General features: G+C 41.9%; 1 protein-coding gene across 1 annotated transcript in view; it reads left to right on the top strand.

The window, feature by feature from the left end:
• Mdfic2 (MyoD family inhibitor domain containing 2) overlaps nt 1-23,344 on the top strand; it is a 102,465-nt gene extending 79,121 nt beyond the window's left edge. The window contains exons 3-4 of the mRNA XM_087659582.1: nt 10,834-11,055; nt 20,642-23,344. Coding sequence (XP_087515708.1) covers nt 10,834-11,055; nt 20,642-20,901 — 482 coding nt within the window. The 3' untranslated portion in view covers nt 20,902-23,344. The remainder of the gene's footprint in view (nt 1-10,833; nt 11,056-20,641) is intronic.
• Nucleotides 23,345-23,777: the final 433 nt, after the last annotated feature.

Below are 23,777 nucleotides of genomic sequence, written 5' to 3'. Positions count from 1 at the left end.
AAAATCTATAGAGAAGAATTCACCTTGACGTGCTTGAATGCTGAATATTTCATGCTTGGACAAAAAGCAGACTGTAGGTCTTTCACCAAGCACACTCAATGCACTTGAGTATGGGTTACCAAAAATGCTGAAGATTTTTTTCTATTTATTGTTATAGCTCAAATCCTTGTGTCTCTTGTAGGCTTTAAGTGACATAAATATGCATTTCCATCTGCACATCCTTGTCAGGAATAGTTCTACTGGGAGGTGTTATGCCACCCAAGTTCTTCCAGAATAGAGCCTGTTAATCCTGTTACCACTATAGAAACTCGCAGGAAAAGTCTACCCAGGCCACTACTGCAGCTGCTGTGGCTGTCCACGTTCCAGTAACCACACCCTGGGCACCCAAAGGAAGCACAAGAAAATTCCTTACGTAGGAGAGGATGTACAGTGTTGACCTTGGTCTTTTACTTAGGGCAGCAGTCTCCAAACTTTTTACTGGAAATCTTGTAAATCTTTACTGGAAAAATAGCTGCTAGGGTAGGGCGGATACAAACCCTAATTAATACCCAGGTAGAGAGAGAGAGAGAGAGAGAGAGAGAGAGAGAGAGAGAGAGAGACAGAGAGACAGAGAGACAGAGAGACAGAGAAACAGAGAAACAGAGAGGTAGAGAAAATTGGCACAGACACCATCAATATTAACTTGAATATACCATAAACTATTCAAAAGTTTACCATATATAAAGACACTTATAATATACATATATAGACAGTGATACTCTGTCTTCATTAGATAGGCTCGTGCCTCCCTGTAGGCACACTTTTGCCACTTTGGAGACTCCTGGGATAAATTTCTGCCAGGCAGATCATTAAGAATATAGGTCTTAAACTCTCAGCTGGGCTTCTTCATAGATTCTGTAAGTCGCTGGGGTGCACAGCAGGCATGAGAGCCATGGCTGAGCATGCACTGTTTTTGTTTCCTCCTCTCTTTCTCTCTAGCCAGTGAGATGTGACTTCTAGTGTCTCAAGGGCCACGATGTAGACCTTATGTCCACTCTGTGCTTGTGCAAGCCCACCATAGATGGATGATGCTTCCACAAAGACTCAGAAATCAATAAAAATGTCACCCAAATCCACCAATGTGTAGGTCTTGTCACCACCCAAGAACCAAGGTTTTTTTTTTTTTCTTTTTAAGGACCCAATTAGCATCCATCTAATAAACACTTAAAACAAGAATTTATTGATCTATAAATACATAGTAAGTATTTTAAGTGCCCAATCCCATGTAACATGAGAGTTTTCTAAATTACCCAGAATCTATTTGGAGAAGGAAAATTCCACAGAAAAAACGGTGGGCATTTAAAAAAGATCTTCCTACCCCTTGTAGCAGTGCAAGCCTGTTTATTCAGCTGCTGGAATTGAGACTAGATTCCAAGTTCCCTTCAAGTTGACAAAAATAAATTATTGTAATGGTAAAGTTCAGAATTGGCTACAGAACAAGAGACAAATTCTTCCCTTTTATTCTTGATATAAGTCAAAATGGACCAATTTTTTTTTCTAGAAGGTGAGTTATATCAGTCTCTTCCAATGAACTCAAACTGTAGAAAGTGACAAATATGAGAAAAGACTGACACCCATAACACTTATTCCAAGAGTATTTGTAACCACAGAAGTAGAAGCAACCCTTACTTTATTAGATGGAGAATTGTCAGTTCCCAGGATGCCACACCCATGAGTGTTCATTCCTTGTTTACCTACCTTTTGAGAGCTCTTTGTATCTCCTATGTGCTCTTCTAGAATATAGAGATTAATTAACAGACAGCACTCTTGTAAACATCCATCTTAAGTGTAGAAGGATATGCATCCTATAATAGAGTAAACGAATAAGCAGATACAGAAAATAAACAGTAACAAAATTAAAATTGCCGGTATTGAGGTCTATTGGATTACTTCCTACAAGAGTTTCTTAGCTTGAGCACCATTGATTCTTGATGCTGCAGTGCTTATAGGTCTGAGGTGGGGAATAAAGGGAGCTCCTGTGCATATGGCAATGTTTGACAGCCTCCCTGGCTTTTGACTATGTAATGTTAGGAAGAACCATCCAAGTCATGACAGTCAAAGCAGATGTCCTCAGGGGAGTGATGGCAAGAACTGACTCAGACTGGGCAAAATGGAAGGTCTTTTTGAGAAGGTGACTGTTGAGCAAAGAGTTGAGGAATGCTTTAGTAATTGGATATCACATTCAATGACGTCACAATGCATGTCTGTTAAACATCTGCTCAGACAGACAGTGTAGTTCATTGGTTAGGAGCCTCGATTTGAAGCCTGCCTTTCTTGCTTAAAACCCCAGCTATGTAACTGACTAGTGGTAAATTAAATAAGTTCTTTGTAGCAAAGGGCCGGTATAATCATGGGTAAACTAGGAGTGTTATTTGCAGTAAGTACCACCACAGGGCTGCCGGGAGTCTGAGATAAGATACTACAGACAAGATTCTTAGAAGAATGAGTTTTTATTTATATTCAGATGGTAGCTTATGCCATAAAGTACACTAATTGGTTCTTTTAATATACATTAATATATTAGGATTCTAACTATAATCTATTCAACATGTGATAATCTTTACCAGGTAAAAGCATAGCAAGAATGTTAATAAAAACTATATTCTTAGAGAACTATATAAACTCTGACAAGGATCAGTTTCGTTGGGCACTCAGAATGAAGACAAAGGCAAGAGAGTTGAATCCAGAATACCTCCCCAAGAGGTGAGTCCATTGTCCCCTGAAAGTTGAGAGACCCACTTTCCAATTGTCACTCAGCTTATCAATCAGCAGAAAAGCAGGGAACGCATGCTTTCCACCAGACACTGCTGGAGCGTGCATCCCTCAGGAATCACAGCAGAAAAGGAAGAAGAAAGAACCATCCAGGACAGTCACGGCAGCAGAAAGTTAAAGAGCTCTGATGAGGGTTTCCACTGGGACTGGACAGCAGGTACAGGCAGCTTCTCAACTAGGCTCGGAGTCAGTTTGTAAAAGCCAACCATTAGTTACCCAGCTCTGCCTTGAATACAGCTAAGGTGTGTCCCCTCATCACACGCCAGCAAGATCGAACCTTGAAGAAAGGCAGTCAGCAAGGAAAGAGTCTTTCTGCAAACAGCCCAAAATCTGATTGGCACATCTTACGGCTGTCGTCTAGAAAACAAGCCTGGATGACAGTGAGAACCGAGGCACAGATAGATACCTACAGCAGCTCTGCTTCTGGCATCTGTGAACCTGGGAGGACCCACTGGAACCTTCTTCACCTGCCTCCTCATCCACAGGCAGTGACAGTACTCTCTCTACCAGATCAGATGGTTGTGGGCTGGATATGCCACAGTGTGGCTAAGAAACCTTAACCCACACTCAAGGACTTGGGATAAAGACACTGACAGATACAACTTTAACCTAGTAGAGAATGTTTTCAGGAGAGCTTGATCGTCTACCATTTATATTAAACGCTAATAGTGAAAAACCCAGATGTATGTGATCCAGTGCTTATGCCTGAGTTTATAGCCTGATTGGCTTGATTCATTTTTTTCAGAGCCCTAAACTCATTAGCCACCCAGTACATGGAACCATAAAAGCCGCTTGCTATTTTTTTTCCTTGGGTAACATCATCTTTATTTCCTGAGACACTACTTTAAAACATTAAACTAGAGGTAAGTGCATAAAAATGAAATGGGGACTCATAATTGCAAACTGTTTTCATGTCGGAAGAAGATTCAAACGCCTCTTAGGTCTGCACTGCTCCTTGTTACTGGCTCACAACCTAGCTATAAAAGTATATCATGAGCCAAGGTTTGCCTACTGGGCAACATGTGGCAGTGAGCAGAAGAACAAGGGGATTACACATGGCAGTTAAGCACAAAAGGAAGAGACGCCATCAACAGCAGCAAAACCAAAAGGACACAGTCCCAAAGCTGGGAAACTGTAGTTGTGGGGGTAGCCTGGAGCCATTGCAATTCTCTATGTTCCCCCCTGCTCCCTCCCTCTCTCCCCCCGCCCCCCCCCTCTCTCTCTCACACACACACACACACACACACACACACACACACACACACACACCTCTTAATCCTTTTCACCTTGAACAGTCACTGCTATTATTTCTGAAGAAATAATATACTTCTGGTTTTCCACTCACATTTTCAAAAAGATTCACTAAGGCTGATTGAAGGGGCTTTAAAATGTCACCTCCTCAGACCCCTGATAAACATTTCATCGTATGTCTCTGAGGCTGAAGAAGACAAACCAAACCAATGATACATAATGCCGCTGCTTTTATTGGAAAGTCTTTAAAGGCTGTGAGAGAATTAGAGAGAAAAAACCATAAGCCAGCTACACGTGTCTCATTTATTCTGTCCCGAAGTTCGATTGACTGAATCCAAGGCTTTGCCTTATCCAATCTAGCAGCCAGCAGCCGTCAAATAATTAATGTCTTACTCCCATTCTCTTTAAACAGGTGGGGTGTCTGTAGGAAGTTTTTTGTCCTCAGTTCCACAATCGAAAACAAAAATTGGGTTTTCCTTGAAAATCCGCCTTCTCCGAGTATCCAGCAGCTTTTGCTGCTGGGTCAGGGTGAAATGTGACATCTTAGTTTTGCTTTGTTCTCTACTGAATTACTTTCCCAATGTTACTGAATATGAAAATAAGAACGTCCTGTGTGTCAGCACACACCTGTAATCCCAACTGCTTAAGAGGCTGGGGCTAACAGATTCCAAGTTGGAAGCCAGACTAGGTTGTGGAGTGGGATCCTGCCTCAAGTACCCAAAGAAAATGCAAATGTAAAAAAATAAAGATTCAGGTCCTAATAATTTTCACCAGGTTTGATCTTGTTCTGTGACTTCTGATGTTTTGAATAGCATGTGTTTTACTGACCAAGCTGTGGAAAATATAGACAGCCTAACAGTGAGTGCAAATGCCAAAATTAGCATGGACATTATAAAGTTCTTCATGGGCCAGAATAAAAATATATAAAATACAGAAAATATAATATATATGTTATGCACTTCTATACTGGTTGGAGACAGGGATGTGTATGTGTTCTTTAATACCTTCTCTTTTTGCATTGCCTCCCAAATTCTGTGCTTATTGGCATGCACCACCATGCCCAGCTAAATTAATTTTTCCCCTACAGGGTCACTTTGATGAACTACTCTTCCTAACCACAATAATTTGTGAACGGTTTGGTGGTTTATACCTTGAAATGTCACCTATTTACCTTGATCTGATTTCACCCACAGATAATCACACTACTAAATTCTAGGTGGTAGTTCAAGTCCAAGGGAAAATATAATTCAGTTGCAGCTTAAATAATGGCCCTTGCATTTGAAATGCACTCTCTCAGTGTATTGATGTAGAAATAAAATTAAAACTCAGTCTACCTTAAAGGGTTATCTTAAAATTTTCAGATAGGCTTCAGGAGTTGGCCTCACAGGTGAAACTGTTACCAAGGTATTGCCTGCTTCAACAAACAACTTGGCAACAGAATGGAAAAGGTATCGGGACTAAGAGACTAGAACATCTTCCAACTAACAGTGAGCCATTAGCGCGCGCGCGCGCGTGCGTGTGTGTGCGTGCGTGTGTGTGTGTGTGTGTGTGTGTGTGTGTGTGTGTGTGTGTGTGTTTGGGGGGGAGGGCTTGCCTTGATTTTGTGTCCTTCTTAAAGGAATATTTTCATCAGAAGGTGGAGTTTAGAACATTATTTTGATAATGGCGTGGAAACTTTCCACAGCGAGGCCGAGCGGTCCACACTTGAAATCTCAGTACCTGGCAAGCAGAGACGGCCGGGTGGCCAGTTCAATGCCCATCTGAACTACACAGTGAGACCCCGTGCAAAGACTTAAAATGCAGCTCGATGGCAGAGCATCTGTTTAGAGGGTGCAAGGCCCCGTGTTAGATGCCCACAACCAAAGTACACAGCGATTTAAAGAGAAGGGTCCAGATCGGAAGGTGCAGGAGCAGTTATGGGAATGGAAAGAGAGATATCTTGAAAGAGGAATCAATGGGAACGTCTAAATCACCAGTGGAAGGAAGGGACCAGACAAAGACTAGTTTCAAGTCTAAATAATTGGAACAATGACCATACAAGGAAAAGAAATCAAGCCGTGGTTTCTCCAGGGATAGGTAGAGTTACCCACTTCAGTGAGATGAAGGACTTAGTAAAATAGGCTGTTAAATGGAAAAGATGTGGCTGGTGTCCTAAATAAAGGATCTAAAAGTCCGTTGCAATCATGAGACTGTGATTTGTGGTGACCACAGACCTTTAGAGAACCAATACACTGTCATTTTTTTCTCTGAATTCTCCAGTGATGAACAACAAGTGAAATGGAATTTACACTCAGCAAATGCAGTCTAGCGGGGAACTGGCTCATAGAATAGATTTAGAAGCAAACTCCGCAGAATCAACGCCTAAGTTATGAGTGTGGACAAATGCTACCTTAGATAAGGGAAAAGGAAGGAAGCAAAGGAGATAGGGAAAACGGGAGAAAAGCAAAGAGGTAGGGAAAGAGGGAGGAAGGGAAGATGGAAGGGAGGCAGGAAAAGAGGGAGGGGGAGGGAGGAAGGAAACGAGGCAGGAAAAGAGGGAGGAAGGAAGGAGGGAGGGAGGGAAAGAGCAAGGGTCAAGTCTTAAGGAATAATAGAAGAGTGGGTCTGGAAGTAACAAAATGAATAAAAGAGAAAGAGATGGTGAGTCAGAAAAATAAATGGAAAAAAAGAAGAGGTCAGGGGAAAGGGACAGGAAGGGAGGGGAAGGAAACAATAATGAAAGAAGAAAATAATATCAACAAGACTCCAGTGAGGAGCCAGGTAGAAAGAACTGCTACCCATATTTCTTGTGTTACGGGCATAGAGAATATATGGAAACAAAAATGATCAAGTCACATTCACTGAGCAAAAAGGAAAACCACTGAAATGTCTCCTTAATAACTTAAAGTAAACACGTGAATGGCCGCTGTCACATTGATTCATCCATTACATGTGGGTGCTCAATAAATGTTAATTGAATTAAATTAATAACATTTGCTCAGCAGTAATAAAAAATTAATTAACTGTCTGTCTTACTGTTGCCTAGTTTATGCCCACTGGTTCTTGCAATTACTTCTAACCCAAACAGGATTTTTTTTCTATTATAATGACTTTCAAGATACACTTTAAATTTTTTTCTAAGAACTATAGAGAAGCTCCTAATTTTTGTCCCAATTTTGGTTTGTATTTTAGGGGCAGAAAATTTATTTTCTCCATGTTAATGTCAGGAACTATGTATAACGGCCCAAATATAGTTTCACGGGTTCCTTATTTAATTCTAAAATACCAACTTGCGCAAAGGATATGATACCACTTTTCCTTGTGTTCCTCCTTTTAGCCCAGGCTGCTTTTTAATACTTTGGAGACAATGTCAAATAACACTGTAAAGGAAGAAATCTGGGGGAATTATTGTTAGCATTCCCGCTATAAAAAAGAAGGAAGCTGTCAGTAACATTCACCCCCCACCACCAAAAAAAAAAAAAAAAAAAGAAATGTGACTCACTTCAGATGTCAGAATTCCGGATTGAACAGACTGGGTTCTGAATTCTGCGTGTGTCAGATGATTTTTTAATGAGCATCAGATAGTTCCCACTGGGGGATTAAAAAAATAAAAATATAAACAGAGATATAGAGTTAAAATAACTTTATGAATGGCAGTTTAAATTCTCCATAAAATCCTCTCTGCGCAAACCTGGTGTGCTCCAAATGGTTGCTTAATGTAGCAAACCACTTACATTCAAAATGCTATACTTAAAAAATGCTGTACTTAAAAAAGTTGTCGCAAAATTAAAAAGAGAATCATATACCACTTGGCTGAAAACTGTGCTCGCTGCATGTTTTTACATCCAGTAGCCTCTATCCAACTTTTTTTTTGTTGTTGTTACAGAATTACTTTGTGCAAAGGCAATTTAAATTACATGCAGTCTGACTGTGTGTGGTAATTTGAACTGATTGTTAAGGAAGTCTGTTAGGCAAAGAGCTGCTGAAATGTCTGTAGGCACCATGGTTTGCTATCCGCTCTTTTCTGCGCTGACTTTGAATGCACAGCACACAGTGGCTAGAGCTGAACAGGTCATTATTCAAGTGCTCAAGAAATCAGCCATACTTGGCCATGCAGAAAAAGGAGGTCTGTGGAGCTCAGTTATTTGCAAGACTGGCTTTAAGGTGTATTAATGCATCTCAAGTCTCCCCCCCCCACCCCTTTCTTTTTTTCGGGGCTGAGGATCGAAACCAGGGCCTTGCGCTTGCTAGGCAAGCACTCTACCACTGAGCTAAATCCTAAACCCCTGCATCTCAAGTCTTAAGGTACAGAAGACATTCATTGCCTATGTGTAGTCTCAGCCACTAAAAGACTTGAGGTAGAGGCAAAGAATACTTTAGGGACCGATATAATATTTATAAAAGACAAAAATAAGAACAAAACCTTTGCAGTCCCTAGATTCAGATCTCAGTTGACTACAGAGGAGTCCTTGGGCAACTTACTGAAGTGAAAGTTCTAAACCTTGAGACTTCTCAAGCATCTGCTTGATTCAATTTTAACTCTAAAGATTCACCTAGTAGTACTAACTTTTACTTTCCCCATGTCGTAAAAGAAGTCAACAGCAATATCGATCTCCTAGACACTTTCAAACAGGAATCTTGACATGACCTTCTATATTAACAAGAATGTAAGGCTTGGTCTACAATGGAAGACATACATGTGTATGTGTACAAAGCAGTGGTTTCAGCCTGAGCAATTTGTCCCAGGAGAGAAATCTGACAGTGCAAATGGTAATTTTTTTAATTGTCGTAGCTTAGGGAGACAAAGTACAACTAAGTGTCTCCTAATAGAAGATGAGAACGTGCCCTTATGTATCCATTGTCTGACTCAAAAATCTTGACAATGCTAAGCAATTGAAGACAGTATTTAAATATTCATCTTAGTGGGAAAGTGGCTGATGGTTGAATTCCTTTATACCCAAGTAAAGAAAATAAACCTTTATTTTCACCATGACGATGGCCAATGTCATTGTGTTATTAACATGGCGAGTATTTCTTGAGTTGGAGGAATCTAGAGTTGGCCAGTGTGTAGAGCCAATTCTATTCTACATGCAGCATTCGATACCACATTAATTGCTGTCAACAATAGATGTTTTTCCTGAACCCCTACTTCTGCCAATCTTTTCTAGGGTGGATTAAACCACTACCGAGGGATTTAAAGCCAACAGCATATGGGAAAGGGAATAAAAATTAAACATTGTCAAAAACCAAGGCTGTTTGGAAAATCGGAAAGAAACAAAAATGGCCCAAGATGACTGTGTGTGGCAGACTGTTTGGTCTTCTCCCAGTTCAAGCCTTCAGAGAGAGAGACCATCTCAACCTGGATTTTGAGAATCCCTGATTGACAAGTCTGTGGGTTGTTCTTTCTCTTTCTTCCTCTTCCTAAAGCAGAACTCCTTAGAACTCCCAGACTCATCTGCAGGTTGGGGTCACCTGAAAAGTTTCAGTCAAGTCCCCAAGGGAGGGTGATTTGATTGGGCTGCTGGGGAGAGTGATATCCAAGCTTTGAACAGGTCAGCAACTTTAGATTTCTCAGCTGACTGGACACTATAGAAGTTTCAGGGAATCACATTCCTGTAAAAGAAAAGGCCAATTTGAAACAGGCCATAAACATGGACTTAGAAAAAGTGGAATTTCCACACTAAGCTGGGTGTGCTTCTCCAGTCATGTCAGCCTCACTCAAGTCCCACTGAGTCAGCCCAAGCCCTAGACTCGATAAGGAATGGGATTCCTAAACATGTCTTTTCATCTCTCAATAGCACCATCTGAGGATGTCCCTGGGACAAGCCTGGGCTGTACCTAAGAACGTATTCTTGTGTTTGTCTTTGACTTTGTTTACAGATGTAGCTATCTATGTTCGATTTCAAGCTGCCATCCAGCTTCAGCCTCTCTCTGAAACAGCCGGATAGAATGCTCCTTGACACACCCCCAGTTGCTAAGGTTGATGCGCTTGTGATGGGCACACTGAATCCCAATGTTCAGTCCAGTTTTGACTCTACTTACAAACTTGTCTTTATTACATGGAATGAGGTCATGGCTTTTTCAACTTTCCCATTGCCTCTTTAAACTAGAGTCTTGGCTAGGATATTGCCAGGAGCTTCCTGAACCCTGGTTATCCCCATTGACTATGTACAATAAGTTATGTGCCCCCCCCAGACGACCCCAAAGCCAGAAAAGCCATCACATGAATAGGCCTCTATAAAATGCCAGTCGCTACATCAAAGCAACCCATGTATGAACGTGGGACAGGATGTCTGCCGGGCTTTCCCTGACAGCAGAGGAAGATCGAGTCTGTAGACTGTTCATCTGCACATGGCTTGTTTTTCTCCTACATATAAGGAAAATGAGGTTAGTGCAAATGAAAACAACACTGCAGGATGAACAGTGAACTTATTGAGACCATTGGAAGTTATCAGAATCACCTGGCTTCTCACGTCCATAGTCTACTACGGGGCTGATACCACAAAGCAGCATCTTGTTGATCTAGTGAATGAATTCTTTGATTTGCCTAACTCACCACCCTAAAAACGGATCCTAGAAAAATATGTTTCAAATTAATATGAAATTTATAGTATGAAGAAAAGTTTGTGATTGCACTTTTCAATTCTCTCTCAAAATAACCTTGCTCGGTAATGTTTCAGTCCCAGTCGAGGGACTTTATCCTCTTGAAGTGTAAAAATGTAAATTTTCCTGCAAATGTCCTTTCTTAGATCACAGTGGGTGTGTGTATGTGTGTTTTCTTTTTTCATCTAGATACGCAACTCACCAATGAAAAGCATGCCGATGAGAAACCTATTAATGCTATCGGTATAAATTCAGTATCCGAATTCAATATCACAGATGGACCAGCCCAGGAAACCCCCAACGAGAAAAACCTGTCAGGATCGAGCACTTCACTCTCTTCCCTCGAAGAATGCCAAACGAAATTTCCCTACCTCCAAACTAATACTTCAGTTCATCAGAGAGACCCTGACGGTAGGTTTCTCAGAATACATCCCGTCTCTAAATAAAGCTCCCAACCCCAGACCTTGTAAAATCACTACATATGCCGTTAGAAAGAAAATATCAGTCTTTATGAATATTAAAGAGGATGACTTTGATTTGAAACCCTGCTGAATGACATGTGTCAAGGTCACTTTGTAGCTAGGAGGTGCTTGGCAAAGTGTTTGCGCTCAGAGCTGGGAATCAGAGGCTTTGCGTTTTAAATAGCTCAGACCAGAACAGCATTCTCAGATGGGGTTGGAAAACCAGTAAAATCAAATAAAAACTTCTTTTCTCAGAAATGAGACCATTCTGCCTGTTACTTTAAGCGTATGGGGCTTAAACAGAGTGGGAAAGTAATCGATTATTAGAGATGGTACTTGCTATGTAAGAATGGGGGCCTGAGTTCAATACCCGGAACCCACATAAAGAAGTTTGCAGTTCTAGACCATCTTAATCCCATCCCTGGGAAGATTGGAGACATCCAGATCCTTGGGCCTCTCTGGCCAGCCATCCTAGCCCACTTGGTGAGGTTCAGGCCAGTGAGACACATTGTCTCAAAAATCAACGTAGGCTCCACCTGAGGAATGACTCTCAAGGTTGACCTCTGGCCTCTACACACATATACAAGTCCCCACCCCCAAACACAAATAAAAAAGAGATTGCATTAAATACCCAGCTGTTTATACCAACAATCTCTGAACAAGGGTTTACTCTCATAGGTAATTCTGATACTAGGTGTTCTGATACAGTGCAGCCATAGACCAATCTACCCCACGTGCCGGTTTCACACTAATTTGGTGCCAAACAGTGAAGTTCAAGCTCATGGATCTTGTGCCATGGTAAATGAAGTTTAACTCAGAGAAATTTCACAATCGCATGAGCCACTCAAAAGTTCGGTAGTATTCCAAATCTGCCTATGGTTGCATTGAAATTAACCCTGGACATGATCTCCTCTGATGTCATAATTCATTGTTAAATGTAAAAAAAAATAGAGAAAGCTTGTAATAAAAGTCCTGTTGTCACTACGTTAACTTACCTCATGCTTCTGACGTTCATTAATTGGATAGAAGAGGGCAGTTTAGAGTTTGACCTTTATGCTGTAACCTCCTGATCTTAGTCTCTTAGTTAGACGCCAGAGTTAGTAACGAACTACTGGCCAGTGCGGGGCTCAGTTGGAGCAGTGTACATAAAGCACCTAATACAGAAGCTGCCACATAGAAATTGGACTTTAACTTTCCTTATGATTGCAGTTTTTGAGAGGAAAAAGAGAGTCTTCCACCATGTATTGCAAATGTTCTGTCTTATGCAAATGCTGATATGGATACTTAAAGCAGAGACTACAGACTTGGTTGGTTAAGGCTTGCCAGGAAAGAATGTGACTAATGAAGTAGGGTAATGAGGGGATAGTGAGGACTGTGGGAAGCTGAGGAAGACTTCCACTAAGGATCATTAAAACATCACTTCTCAGGGGTGGCTGGGTTAGCCATAGATTTGCCTCTCAAGCACAAGGTTGTAAAGCTAGACCTCCAGAACCCACGTGAAGAAGCCAGTGTAGCGGTGAGTTTGTAATCCCAGCACTAACGAGGCAGAAGTAGTAGTCGTACCCCTGGGCTCACCTTCAGCCAATCAAGACTACTCTGTAAGCTCCAAGTCCATAGCAGAGCCTGACTCAAGGGAGGTGGGCAGTGTTCATGAGGATGACAACTGAGATATTTCTTGAGCATGGAATGTGTGTGTGTGTGAGAGGGGGGGTGGTAGAGAGGGAGACAGGAAGAGAGAGGGAGAGATAGGAAGAGAAAGGAAGAGAATCACTTCCTTCACCCAGCTCAAATCAGAAGAAACAAAGGATTTAGACTTGTCAGATTTTTCTATTCTTTTCTTTCTTCCTTTCTTTCTTCCTTTCTTTCTTCCTTCCTTCTTTTCTTTCTTTCTTTCTTTCTTTCTTTCTTTCTTTCTTTCTTCCTTCCTTCCTTTCCTTTTTTTTAAAATCAGGGTCTTTCTATGTAACTCTAGTTGACCTGGAACCCACTCACTATGCAGACCAGGGTGGCTTCAAAATTACAGAGATCTACCTGCCTCTGGAGTCCACCAAGTGCTGGGATCAAGGACGTGTGTTATTATACCCAGCTGAGATGCCCGATCTTGAAGTGTTCTAAAAATAGGTAGAAACTAAGGACGTTGCATAAAAGTTCTAAAAATTTTAATATTAGAAATGCCTTCTATTGACTTTCTGTCACACAAGGCATCTCCTTGTGTCTTTGGGCCAACTTTGACCTGTCGACCAGTGCATCAGTCTAGGACGATACTAAAGTTTAGCTTCGGCAAAGATGAAGGGCGGACATTGAAGTAAGCAAGGGAGTAGTTTTAAGCAAATCATTCTGACAGCAGAGCATTCCAGGGTTTTACCGGGGAGGCGTAGCTGTTGCGAGTTGTAAGTATCAGAGTAATGGTCCCAGAATTAGGAACCGTCTTAGTACACACACACAGACACAATGTCCCTGGCAGAGCGTCCCTCTGTCCAGTTCGGAACCCCGAGAGAAGCATAAAATCTCGTGTCTCCTATTCTCAGGGAAAGAGGGGGAAACTGTTTAAAAAGAGACTAATTCTTAAAAGCCTCATGTGAGAAAAAGTAAGATTTCTTCTGCTCAAAGGAGCGAAGGGGAACCAAAAGGATGTGTGAATAAAGATGTTTATTACCTGAGGTGACTGAGACCAGTCAGACCTAGAAAACTCAGGTTTTAAGCTGAAGATGTAGGTCATAAGCTACCCTTCCTTGCTCCCTTTGTGTGGAAAAACATCTCCTCAGGGAAGAAAGAACTTTTGGTACCTGGATAAAGCAGAAAATGAAAAGATTCACACTAAGTCTTACTAATCATGCTAAATAAAATAAAATGAACCAAAGCCAAACAAAGAACATGCATTATGCCAACCAGCAAGGAAATAAACAGTTCGGTCAGCCTCTCCTCATTTTAGGGAGTTTTGATAGTAATTCATGTAATGGTACAGAAATTGAGACATGGGGCTACTGCTCTCTCTGAGACAAATTCAGAAATGTCTATCAGGAGAACAGGGAAAACAGAAAGGGAGCAGAGAAGCCGGTGCCTTCTTTTGTGGCATTTGTAGTTAATTTATTTTCAAAACTCTAACCGAGTGCAGGGGAATATATGATTAGGTACTCATGTCTATAATGTATCACCCCCACTTAGTACAGGGTGGAAAGGCTTGCACAGGCAGATATGGTAGCATGTCTTGCATCCATTAACACAGTCCACAGGATATGCTCTGCTGGGGACTTAAAAGGGTCTTTACTGAAACTCAGTCTCCATTCCAGAAGTTTGTCCGTAGCAATGGTTTGCCATGTGTGGTCTCTTTCCAGAAGAGAATGGAAAACACACCCAGGGTACTATGCATGCATCTGCTCCTAGGTCCTTAATCCCCTACTCTCAAAAAACATCATTCGGAAAAGGAAGCCAGGGGCACACACCACCTTTGATAACAGGCTCCTGAGAAAGTAATCCTGGAAATAAGCCTAATTGATGTATAATTTTGAATTTCAGACATCTCATCCAGGTGGAAGGAGAAACTCATAAATACAAGATGCCTTCAAAGAATAGTCTTAATTACACCATGGGCTGCTGAATAAAATGACTACATTTTCTACCCTGTAAATTTCATACAATTAAGTGTAGTGGTGTCACCTTATAAAGTGTTTCAATTTTATAATTATTTCAGTTCATTTGCTCAGAAAAAAACATAAGCACAAATTTACCAAGTATCACCCAAATCTAGTCATTCTACTTCTAAAGGAGTGACGTGGATGTTAGCTGTGCTTGTCTGAGCTTAAATAGATCTTGACATATTTAAGGAGCTGTTAAAATTGATAACATCAGGGATGATAGCCCCGCTGGATGAAGGCGTTCAGTCACACTTTATTTATTCAAATTCTACATCACAGATGTATTTATGAAGAGCTTAATGCTGGGGGGAGGGAAGCCAGTTTTTATGCTTTTGGACCTAGACCCTTCAGTGGTCAGTTGGTGCTACTGTGTTAAGAATCTGTCTGTGGCAGCATATGGATACACCGAGGCACTTCTTTGGGGCCAGGGTCATCTGGTCTCATTCTCTTTCTATGTTGTTGTAGAAGAGAAATGGGTGAGCTTGTTTGTCTGTCAGTCTCTGTAAGAACTACACTTGTGACACTTTGTTTAATGACTGCCAAGGAAGCAAGAGAGTGTTTCTGAAATTCAAAAAAAAAAAAAAACCCTCAGGAGCTACAATTGGCAACAGCAGAGGCCTCTGGTTCCATTCTTCCTGTGTGGGGAAATCATGTAGTGAGGCAGAAAGCTCACTCCATGAGGCTGACCCCAGGTACACATGCGGAAAGTCTTGGCTTCGTTATCATTTCCACTATAATTAAACATGAGCCTTTCTAATGAGACACATTCTCCCTCTTAATTAGCCAATCCCCAGCAGAATGCTTAGCACCTCGAAGCTGCCTTAATTCTTCTGTGTTATTAGAGTATCATCACTTAGCACATTCCAGCTTGAAAGTACCCTAGGGGAATAGAAAGGACTTGAGACAACCCTCAGAAGGGATTTGCCAAGGTTTCTTGCTCACAGCCAAATACAGCTATGGCAGTTTGGCCTGCGGGTCTTGGATCATCTCCTACTGCCTTTATTCCAGGTTTAGGAGTCAGGGCGGACGTTTTGACAGCAGTAATTAGAGATGATGCCAGGGGTGCCAGGTGGTTCAATAAAGAGGATTTCCTGTACAAGGAACTTGTTGCAAAGGTGCTAAGTGAGTTGAAAAGGTCAGTGCTGCAAACAGTGGAGTGACCCAGAAATCCACATCATGAGAAGGCTCTACCTACCCTGTGCTCCTTAGACCAGCACTGTACTGAGCTCAGAGATATCTAGCAACTAACCAGTACCAGACAGTACCTGATTCTGATTTTATTCAGAACCATGGGGAGGAGAGGGAGAGGGAGAGGGAGAGGGAGAGGGAGGGGGAGGGGGAGGGGGAGAGGGAGAGGGAGAGGGAGAGAGAGAGAGAGAGAGAGAGAGAGAGAGAGAGAGAGAGAGAGAGAGAGAGAGAGAGATCAGTGGTGGGGTGACACATCAAACACCCATGGCAATATGCAGAGCTTGGATAAGGCAGCAGAAAGACCCTAGGTTTCCTTCCTTCTCCCCCACCATCCTAGGTTTCTTTGGATGCCTCCCATTGGTTGAAGCTAGACAGTAGCCATGGAAATGACCTGACCACCTATTTTGCCAGCCTTGTGAATAAGAAAAGGACTTGGTTCTCCAAAGGCTCACGCCTGGCAGAAAGCGTGAGAAAGCGTAGCCAGGTCTACTTCAAAGATCCAGAAAGTCCTGAGTTTGTGTACCAACTACCCCACCACTTGCCGAGGTTCCTGGATCATGGCGCTTTAAATTCTCTGAGTCCGGGTACTACGTCTATAATCCAGTCTTGCTAAGAGCTGCCTGCGACTCACGTGAACCACGGAGGGCTGTGAATTGGCTTTAGGTGGCACATGGAACAGTGGATTCTAAGTACAGACGTTGGATCTAGAAAGAATCGGGGCTCTACCTCTACTCAGGGTGGTAGGTGACACTCTCTCAGCATCGTTCCTTTTCAACTTAGTCTCATTCACTGATTGATCCAGTGAGAGATGGCAAGCGGTCTGTGTTTGAGCATGCGGCTCATTTAGAGGGAAGGTGTTTCAAGCAAAGAATCCAAGGTTTTGAGCATGAGTTGGGTAAAGCTACCACCAAGAGAGAGCATACAACATGCAAAGGTCTCGAGCTAGGCCCCGTTCAAATGCTGGGATTCAAACACGGTGCCGATAGCACAGTCGGTAAGCAGACTGACAAGGCCACACGTGAGAGAACCAGGCAGGAAGCTGGCAGTAAGACTGATAACTGCATTCAGGGAGTAGGAGAGGCACAATGACTAGTGATGATCAAGTGACTTCATCAAGGTGCTGCCATCCACAGGAGCAAGCTGGGAGGGAGCAACTGTGTGCCATAAAGAAGAGGGAGGTACAAAATAGGACCTGGAATTAGTAAGCAGTATGTTCAGGAGACACTGCGCATGACCTAACCATGGTCAGCTGGATTCATGGTATGCTACTCTTCTCAACTGGCCAGAAGAGGGGACATTAATCACGAGCTATGCCTCTCGATGTCATGTTTATTAAATACTACAGCCCACAAAGGTACAAGGGAAGAAAAACTATACTCAATTTGGAGAACGGGAAGACCTGGACTCTTCAAACAGTTGTAAAATTTCGTCTGAACCACTCAAATTACTTTTGTGCAAACAAAATGGCCATATGCAAAAGAGTTCAACCTGTTGATGTAGTATTTTTTAATATGCCCTCTAGGAAAGTACAGTGCACACTTGAAAGTTCAGAAAAATCTGTTTGCAATTCATTAATGTTCCCGTGGTTTTCTTGGGCAAGAGGCGCTGTCTTTTATAACCAAATAAACGGGACAGAGTTAGAAACAGGGGTGTGGGAGGCAGTTCTATTCTCACGTGTAAAATAGAAGATGGAAGGAAACAAATGCCAATTCAGCCAAAGGATTAGGACCAAACTCTTTGGGTAAATAAAATCTATGGTGTGCACCAGAAGCAGAGGCCTCCAGAGTTTGTCAGCTGCAAATGCAATTGAACCAAAAGATCATATGCCCTCCTGAAATTACAAAGCCATTTTACAAGCAGGCTTTTCCTACTCTAGTAAGAATCACCAACTTTAAATCTTACAGCCACCATGATTCATGCTCTACCCACATCCAACCCAAACTTTCAGCTTGATGTATAGAGGATACCACTCAATGGGGTGATTTTTGTAAGATCACAACCGTATGTAAGTCTCTTGAGGCTCCAGTCTGAGGAAGTGTGTCTAGAATTTGCTTGGAGTATTTTCTGCTGAGAATAACTTCTCTACCTTGACCTGATAAAGGTGGAGTTGGCATGCGTGAAATCTGATGAAGTTGTGTGCTACATATCCTAGACCTTTGACACACACTCTTCAGGAAAGGCCTGGGCAGAATAGAGTCCCTGAACTATTAACGAACTTACTCCTGAATTTTTGTGGGTGGCTGGTGGTTACTTAGGAGAGATTACTGAGTTGGCCATATGCTGGAAGCTGGTGCTAAGGGAATAAAAATATAACCAGCCTGGCAGAGAAAGGAGTACGCGTGCCACAGAGGTATTCAGGAGAGGGCTGCCTGTGCTATAAATGCTGGGGCATGGCCATCGAAGTCATCATAAAAGTCATAGTGTGTGTGTGTGTGTGTGTGTGTGTGTGTGTGTGTGTGTGTGTGTGTGCCTGCACGAATTCGTGCATGCTGAAACCACCACATTTCTGAAAAGAAAGGCGGAGTGTTGGAGAAGCAGGAAGGAAGAGGATTGCTATGCACCTACACTCAGAATTCATGTTAGAACTTTGAACAGGGCAAAGCAGCATTCTTTAAAATATTTGCTCCTTAACTTCTAAGTTTTCCCTTCCTTTAAGATAACCCAGTTTTTGAACAATTAGAGAATAAAATTGTGCTTGGTGTTTGGGTCCCTCTATAAAGTCTTGGCAAGCAAGCGTGAGGATCTGAGTTTGGATTACCAGCACCCACATAAAAAGAAAACTCCAGGCTTAGAAGCATGTGACTGTATTCAAGGCCAGCCTTGAACTTCTGGTCCTCCTGCCTCAGCTTGTCTACTGCTAAGGGAAGTCTGTTCTGTATGTCTGTGCAGCTGTCATATACTATAGTCAGGAAACCACGAAATATTAAAATGATGATTAAAACAATGGTTTCTTATGAAACCCAAACTTTGTAGACTAGTAAATCCATCTGGAGGAGAAATTTCTCCCAAGTCCTGCTAGAATTTACATTTAACTGTCAAAAATCTTCAGGTTACTTATTAATTGGATTGTGTAAATTATTACATGCTCTTTTATTTTACCAAAAGTAAAAAAACAAAAAACAAAAAATATCTACTTTTTGAGACTTCTAAAACACACAAAAGATATAATTTTAACAAGAGAACTGCCACATCATTCTAACTAACTCCCTTTATGGAGCAAAAATATATAATAATCTATAACCCATCACAGCTGTTTGGCTAGAATTACCAATTACCTTCAGTACCTCAGAGACACGTTCCAGGTTTTTTTTTAACAAGTCTGCACAATAAATTTTAACCCAATTTTCTTAAAGGCAACTGATAGGATTGAAACCTCTTTGGGAAGAGATGATGAGGTTCTCCATGTAACTTGAATACAAAATCCAGGTTTTCCATGGCTACGGCAAGATGGCGACAAGAATTAAACATAAAACACAACCCAAAAAGCTATGGTTATTTTAAACAGCATTTCAGTAAAGTTTGGAACTATGATCAGGTTTGAATATGGGTGTGATAGATTCGTGGGAGACCATGTTGAACGTGTACTGAAGCCTGGTGACAAGCAACTGAACATCTGTGATCTTCCTTGTCCAGCTCTAATGGCTTCTGATCTAATGCATATAGGAAAGGCCTGTTGTCATTCAGAGAGCTGCAAAGACGAGTAAGTCATCCAGTGCCTTCCCAGCACCTCACAGGCAAATGAAATCAAGAGGTTTAGGGCAAAAATGACAGCACTCTTGAAGTAACTTGATTAGACAGAATGAATAGAGAATGTGCTGCAAGTTAATAACATGATTCCTTAAATACTAAGAAGTGGGATGAGAGTGGAGAAGCTGGGCAGACAAGCCATCCACACCACCTTGCATGGCAGGGAAGGCAGCAGCTCAGTGGTCGAAGTACTTCCTGTGCAAGTGTAAGGACCCAGTTTGGTTCCCAGGGCCCAAGCCAAAGAAGTCAAGCCGGATACTGTATTAAAAGTGTGGATCCCAGAGGCTCACTAGCCCACCAGAATAGCAATCTCAAGGCTCAGTTAGAGTTGCTGGCTCAGAAAATGAGGTGGAGAAAGGACTGAGGAACACACTTCAGTGTCGGCCTCTGGCTTCCGTAAGAGCCTGTACCAGTAAGCACACATACATAAAAATAACACAGTGACTTTTCGGTGACCGACCACATCTCCACATCTGTCTGCATTTGACTGACACTCCCAAATGTGTTAATACTAATTCTCTTCCATCTTTATTATCGTTTCGGTGCCCTGTCACAGTAAACGTATGGTGAGCCCAAGCACGCAGAGGTGTATGTATGTGCACATCCATGGAAGCAGGTGCTGGGATGGCACTCAGAGCCTCATGTTAGTGCAGTAGCCACCTCACCAGCTGAACTGTCCATCCGGCTTGTCCACTGTGTCTCTTGTCACTTACAGTGCTCATACCTTATCATTTATAGCGTTCCTAGGTGCCCCTGAACGGTTTTATGTGCCTATGTAACATGCAGTTGCAATGGTCATGTGAGGGCAACTAGCAATGCTGTCTCCTCAAACGTTATTTGCAGTGTGTGTGTGTGTGTGTGTGTGTGTGTGTGTGTGTGTGAGAGAGAGAGAGAGACAGAGAGAGACAGAGAGAGAGAGAGAGAGAGAGAGATTCACACATACTGATTTTCTCTCTCTCTACACAGAGGAGTGTGCCTCCCTAATCCTCGCCTGTCTCTTCTGTCAATTCTTGGACTGCCTCTTCATGCTCCCCGATACGTGTGAGACGGTGTGCATCAACCTGTGTTGTCCCTCACACAGGTACTACTCTGCCTCAGATGAGAACCATCCACGCAATGACTGCAACTTGACCTGCGACGTGGACTGCAGCCTCTTTGAATCTTGCCATGAGACCAGTGAATGCTTGGAGCTGGCCATGGAGATATCAGAAATCTGTTACCGCTAGCACAAGAGGGAATGAGCACTTGGCCAGTCCTTTTGGCTACAAGTGGGGGAATTCTATTACACTGCATCTGAGATAAGAGCTCTGTGTGCCCAAATGCAAGGACCATACATGTTTCATGGAGGCTCTAGGCCATTTTTATGCTGCACCTGCCTGGGAAAGCTACTACTGTCAATTTGTTCCAACTTTCACAGTCGCATGGCTCGCTGCAAAATAATTCTTGATGTGTGATGAACAAATCTCGAATACCTCTTACATGCCATAGGTAGAAGCTGTTTCTTGACTGTTAAATAGCATGCTGAACCATTCTGTGTGCTTGACTTGGTAACCTGCATTGTGACTTCATTCATGAACTCAGGACAAATTATGCTTCCTCATAGGCTCAACACACATTAGTTCCCTTTCTGATGGACTCATGCATAAACATTATGCATTATTGGTTATTATTAATAATGTATTACGTAACATCATTTTGTAATTAAAAATTTATTTATATAGTCTCTTAAAATTCACTTATATGTACAGTTTAGGTAGGAGAGGGAATTAAATGAATCAGAAACCGTGTTCCTATAATTAAAGCAGATGTCTTTGAAACCTCTCCAATGAATCTTGAATCTGGTAAACTTCAGGAGAGCCCTATAATTCTAGACCATTTCATTATATGTGTGTTGCTGCATCCTAAAAAGTCATGTATATTCTTAATTGGTTACATAAAGATGCTTCTTTATTACAATAGGCAAAAATGGGAGCCACGTGCATGTTTCGGGAATTTGATCTACGATAATCACATCTTCGCCTGCCTCACTTCTCTCTGTCAGGTACAATAAGCAACAGGGTATTAAAAAGAAGTCAGTTCACTTCACTAAACTCTTACATATACAGGCACCTGAAATAAATACACATTCAGGGACTTGCTCAACACATTTCCCAATATGGCCTGTGTGCTTTGGAAACTATAATTCATCATTTTATTTTTCCGCTAATAAAGTGACTGATGAACGCCCTGAAAATGTCTTCCCCCTTACACTGCTGCAAAAGGCATGGTGTATGCTACAAAGTTACCTTTATATCAAGCAAATCAAAACACACACCTAGCAGGAAAGGAGCATCAAGCTTGGTGTAAGTTGGGAATCTCTACATTCGATAGGTGTGAAGCATCGAGGAAAATGCTTTATATAGGCATGCATGTATGTATTCCTGTGTATGGAACATAATGTGTTTCACATAAACTACAAAGCACAAATACCAACCACATAGAGCAGGCAGCTGAAAGTAGGGCTAGGAGATGCTTACGTGGGCTGAAAGAAGAACCAACATGGCAGTCCCCAAAATAATTGTTTGGTTTTTTGAATTGTTGTATTCTCCTGCTTCGGGGTGATGTTAGAGAAAAGCAATGTTTGTATAGTAAACTAGCAAACCTTTTTTTAATCTGTAATAAAATTTCCAACATTGAGCAGAATTGATCTTAAAAACTACTGCTGAGTTGCCTCGAGACTATACTTAGCCTCTCTTAACTTGCTCCTGGAAGCAGGTTATATCACGGTTAGTGCCAGCCTTCTTCTCGTGTGACCTTTGTGTTATCTGCAGACAACAGAGCGTATATGCCATCCTCAACCTAAAACATTTCTCTCTTTCTACCTTTTCATAAGCTCAAAGGCACAACTCTAGTCTCTATGCACAGAACTCACAGACCATTAAAAAAATAATGGGGAAGGGAACGGTGGTACCCATCTCTAGTCACAAGACATGGGAAATCCTATCAGCAGTATCAGCAGTTCAAGGTCTCATCAGATACATAGCAAGTTAGAGGCCAACATGAGCTATGGTAGATGTGTTATTACCATCATAAACACACCAGGGAAGCCCTAAGAATACATGGCTACATGATGAGATCCTGACTCAGAGTCTAACTGCTTTCTTACCCAATAATTCTTTGCTTGTTGACATCACGAACCCAAAAACACTACCACCCTGATGACTCATTGTGGCAACCTTGTAGCCCTTATACTTCCAACTCACCCCACCACCCCAGCTCCTCTCTGAGCACCCATATCTTGACTCATATCCTAGCCACTGAAGAAAGACCCATAGAGGTCTCTGGAATCCCATCCCAACAGTACTTAGATGCCTGGTCTCATCGTTCTATCTGTTCCATTCATGTTTTATCACCAATATTTCTCAACAATATGCCTTCAATTTATGTAAAGATTATACACTTCAAATATGAATCCGATGCTTGTTGTTTAGAGACATAAAAATCAGTAGCTCTTATTTGACAGCATTTCCGGACCCTCGAAAAGTCTCCCATGGCCTTGCTTTCCACAGCTCGTTAATTTGTTTCTCACTCTGAGAATTCATCATGCTCTACCAGAGAGGGCTGGTTATACAAAGTGTGAAATTTCTTTTCTTTCTAGCCAATAATAAAATAGTGTCCTCTTTGCAAACATGAATGGTGTTTTCAATTGAATTCCTACACAATAAAACACGTAGAGCTGGGAAAACACAATTGCAGCGGTAAGTCAGATCAAAGCTGAACATAGGTATTGATTAAACACAAACATCAGGATCTGAGAAGGCCTGGGTATTCTACAGCAATGATGAAGGCCTGTGATTACAAATTGAGATAATGATGTACTTCAAGGTACGTCTTCTTAGGGAATGGAGCATTCTGGTGTAAAGAAGCCCAAAATCAAAGAGATTAGTGAATACGCAGGCTTTTCAAAGATGAAGAAAAGTGATGCCCCCACCCAGGCCCATAACCACATAGTTATATTGTCTTTGCTTTGCCCCATGAATTTTTATAAAACCATTGCTCTATTAAAAGCCACCAAAATATGGAAAGCAATGAAGAAGTCACATTTAACCTGCTAATGAAACTG

The sequence above is a fragment of the Rattus norvegicus genome, chromosome 4 (genome assembly GCF_021556685.1).
Source record: "Rattus norvegicus strain SHRSP/BbbUtx chromosome 4, alternate assembly SHRSP_T2T, whole genome shotgun sequence".
Lineage (NCBI taxonomy): Eukaryota > Metazoa > Chordata > Mammalia > Rodentia > Muridae > Rattus > Rattus norvegicus.
Note: the sequence above shows the minus strand (reverse complement) of the source record. Positions and strands in the feature narration are given on the sequence as shown.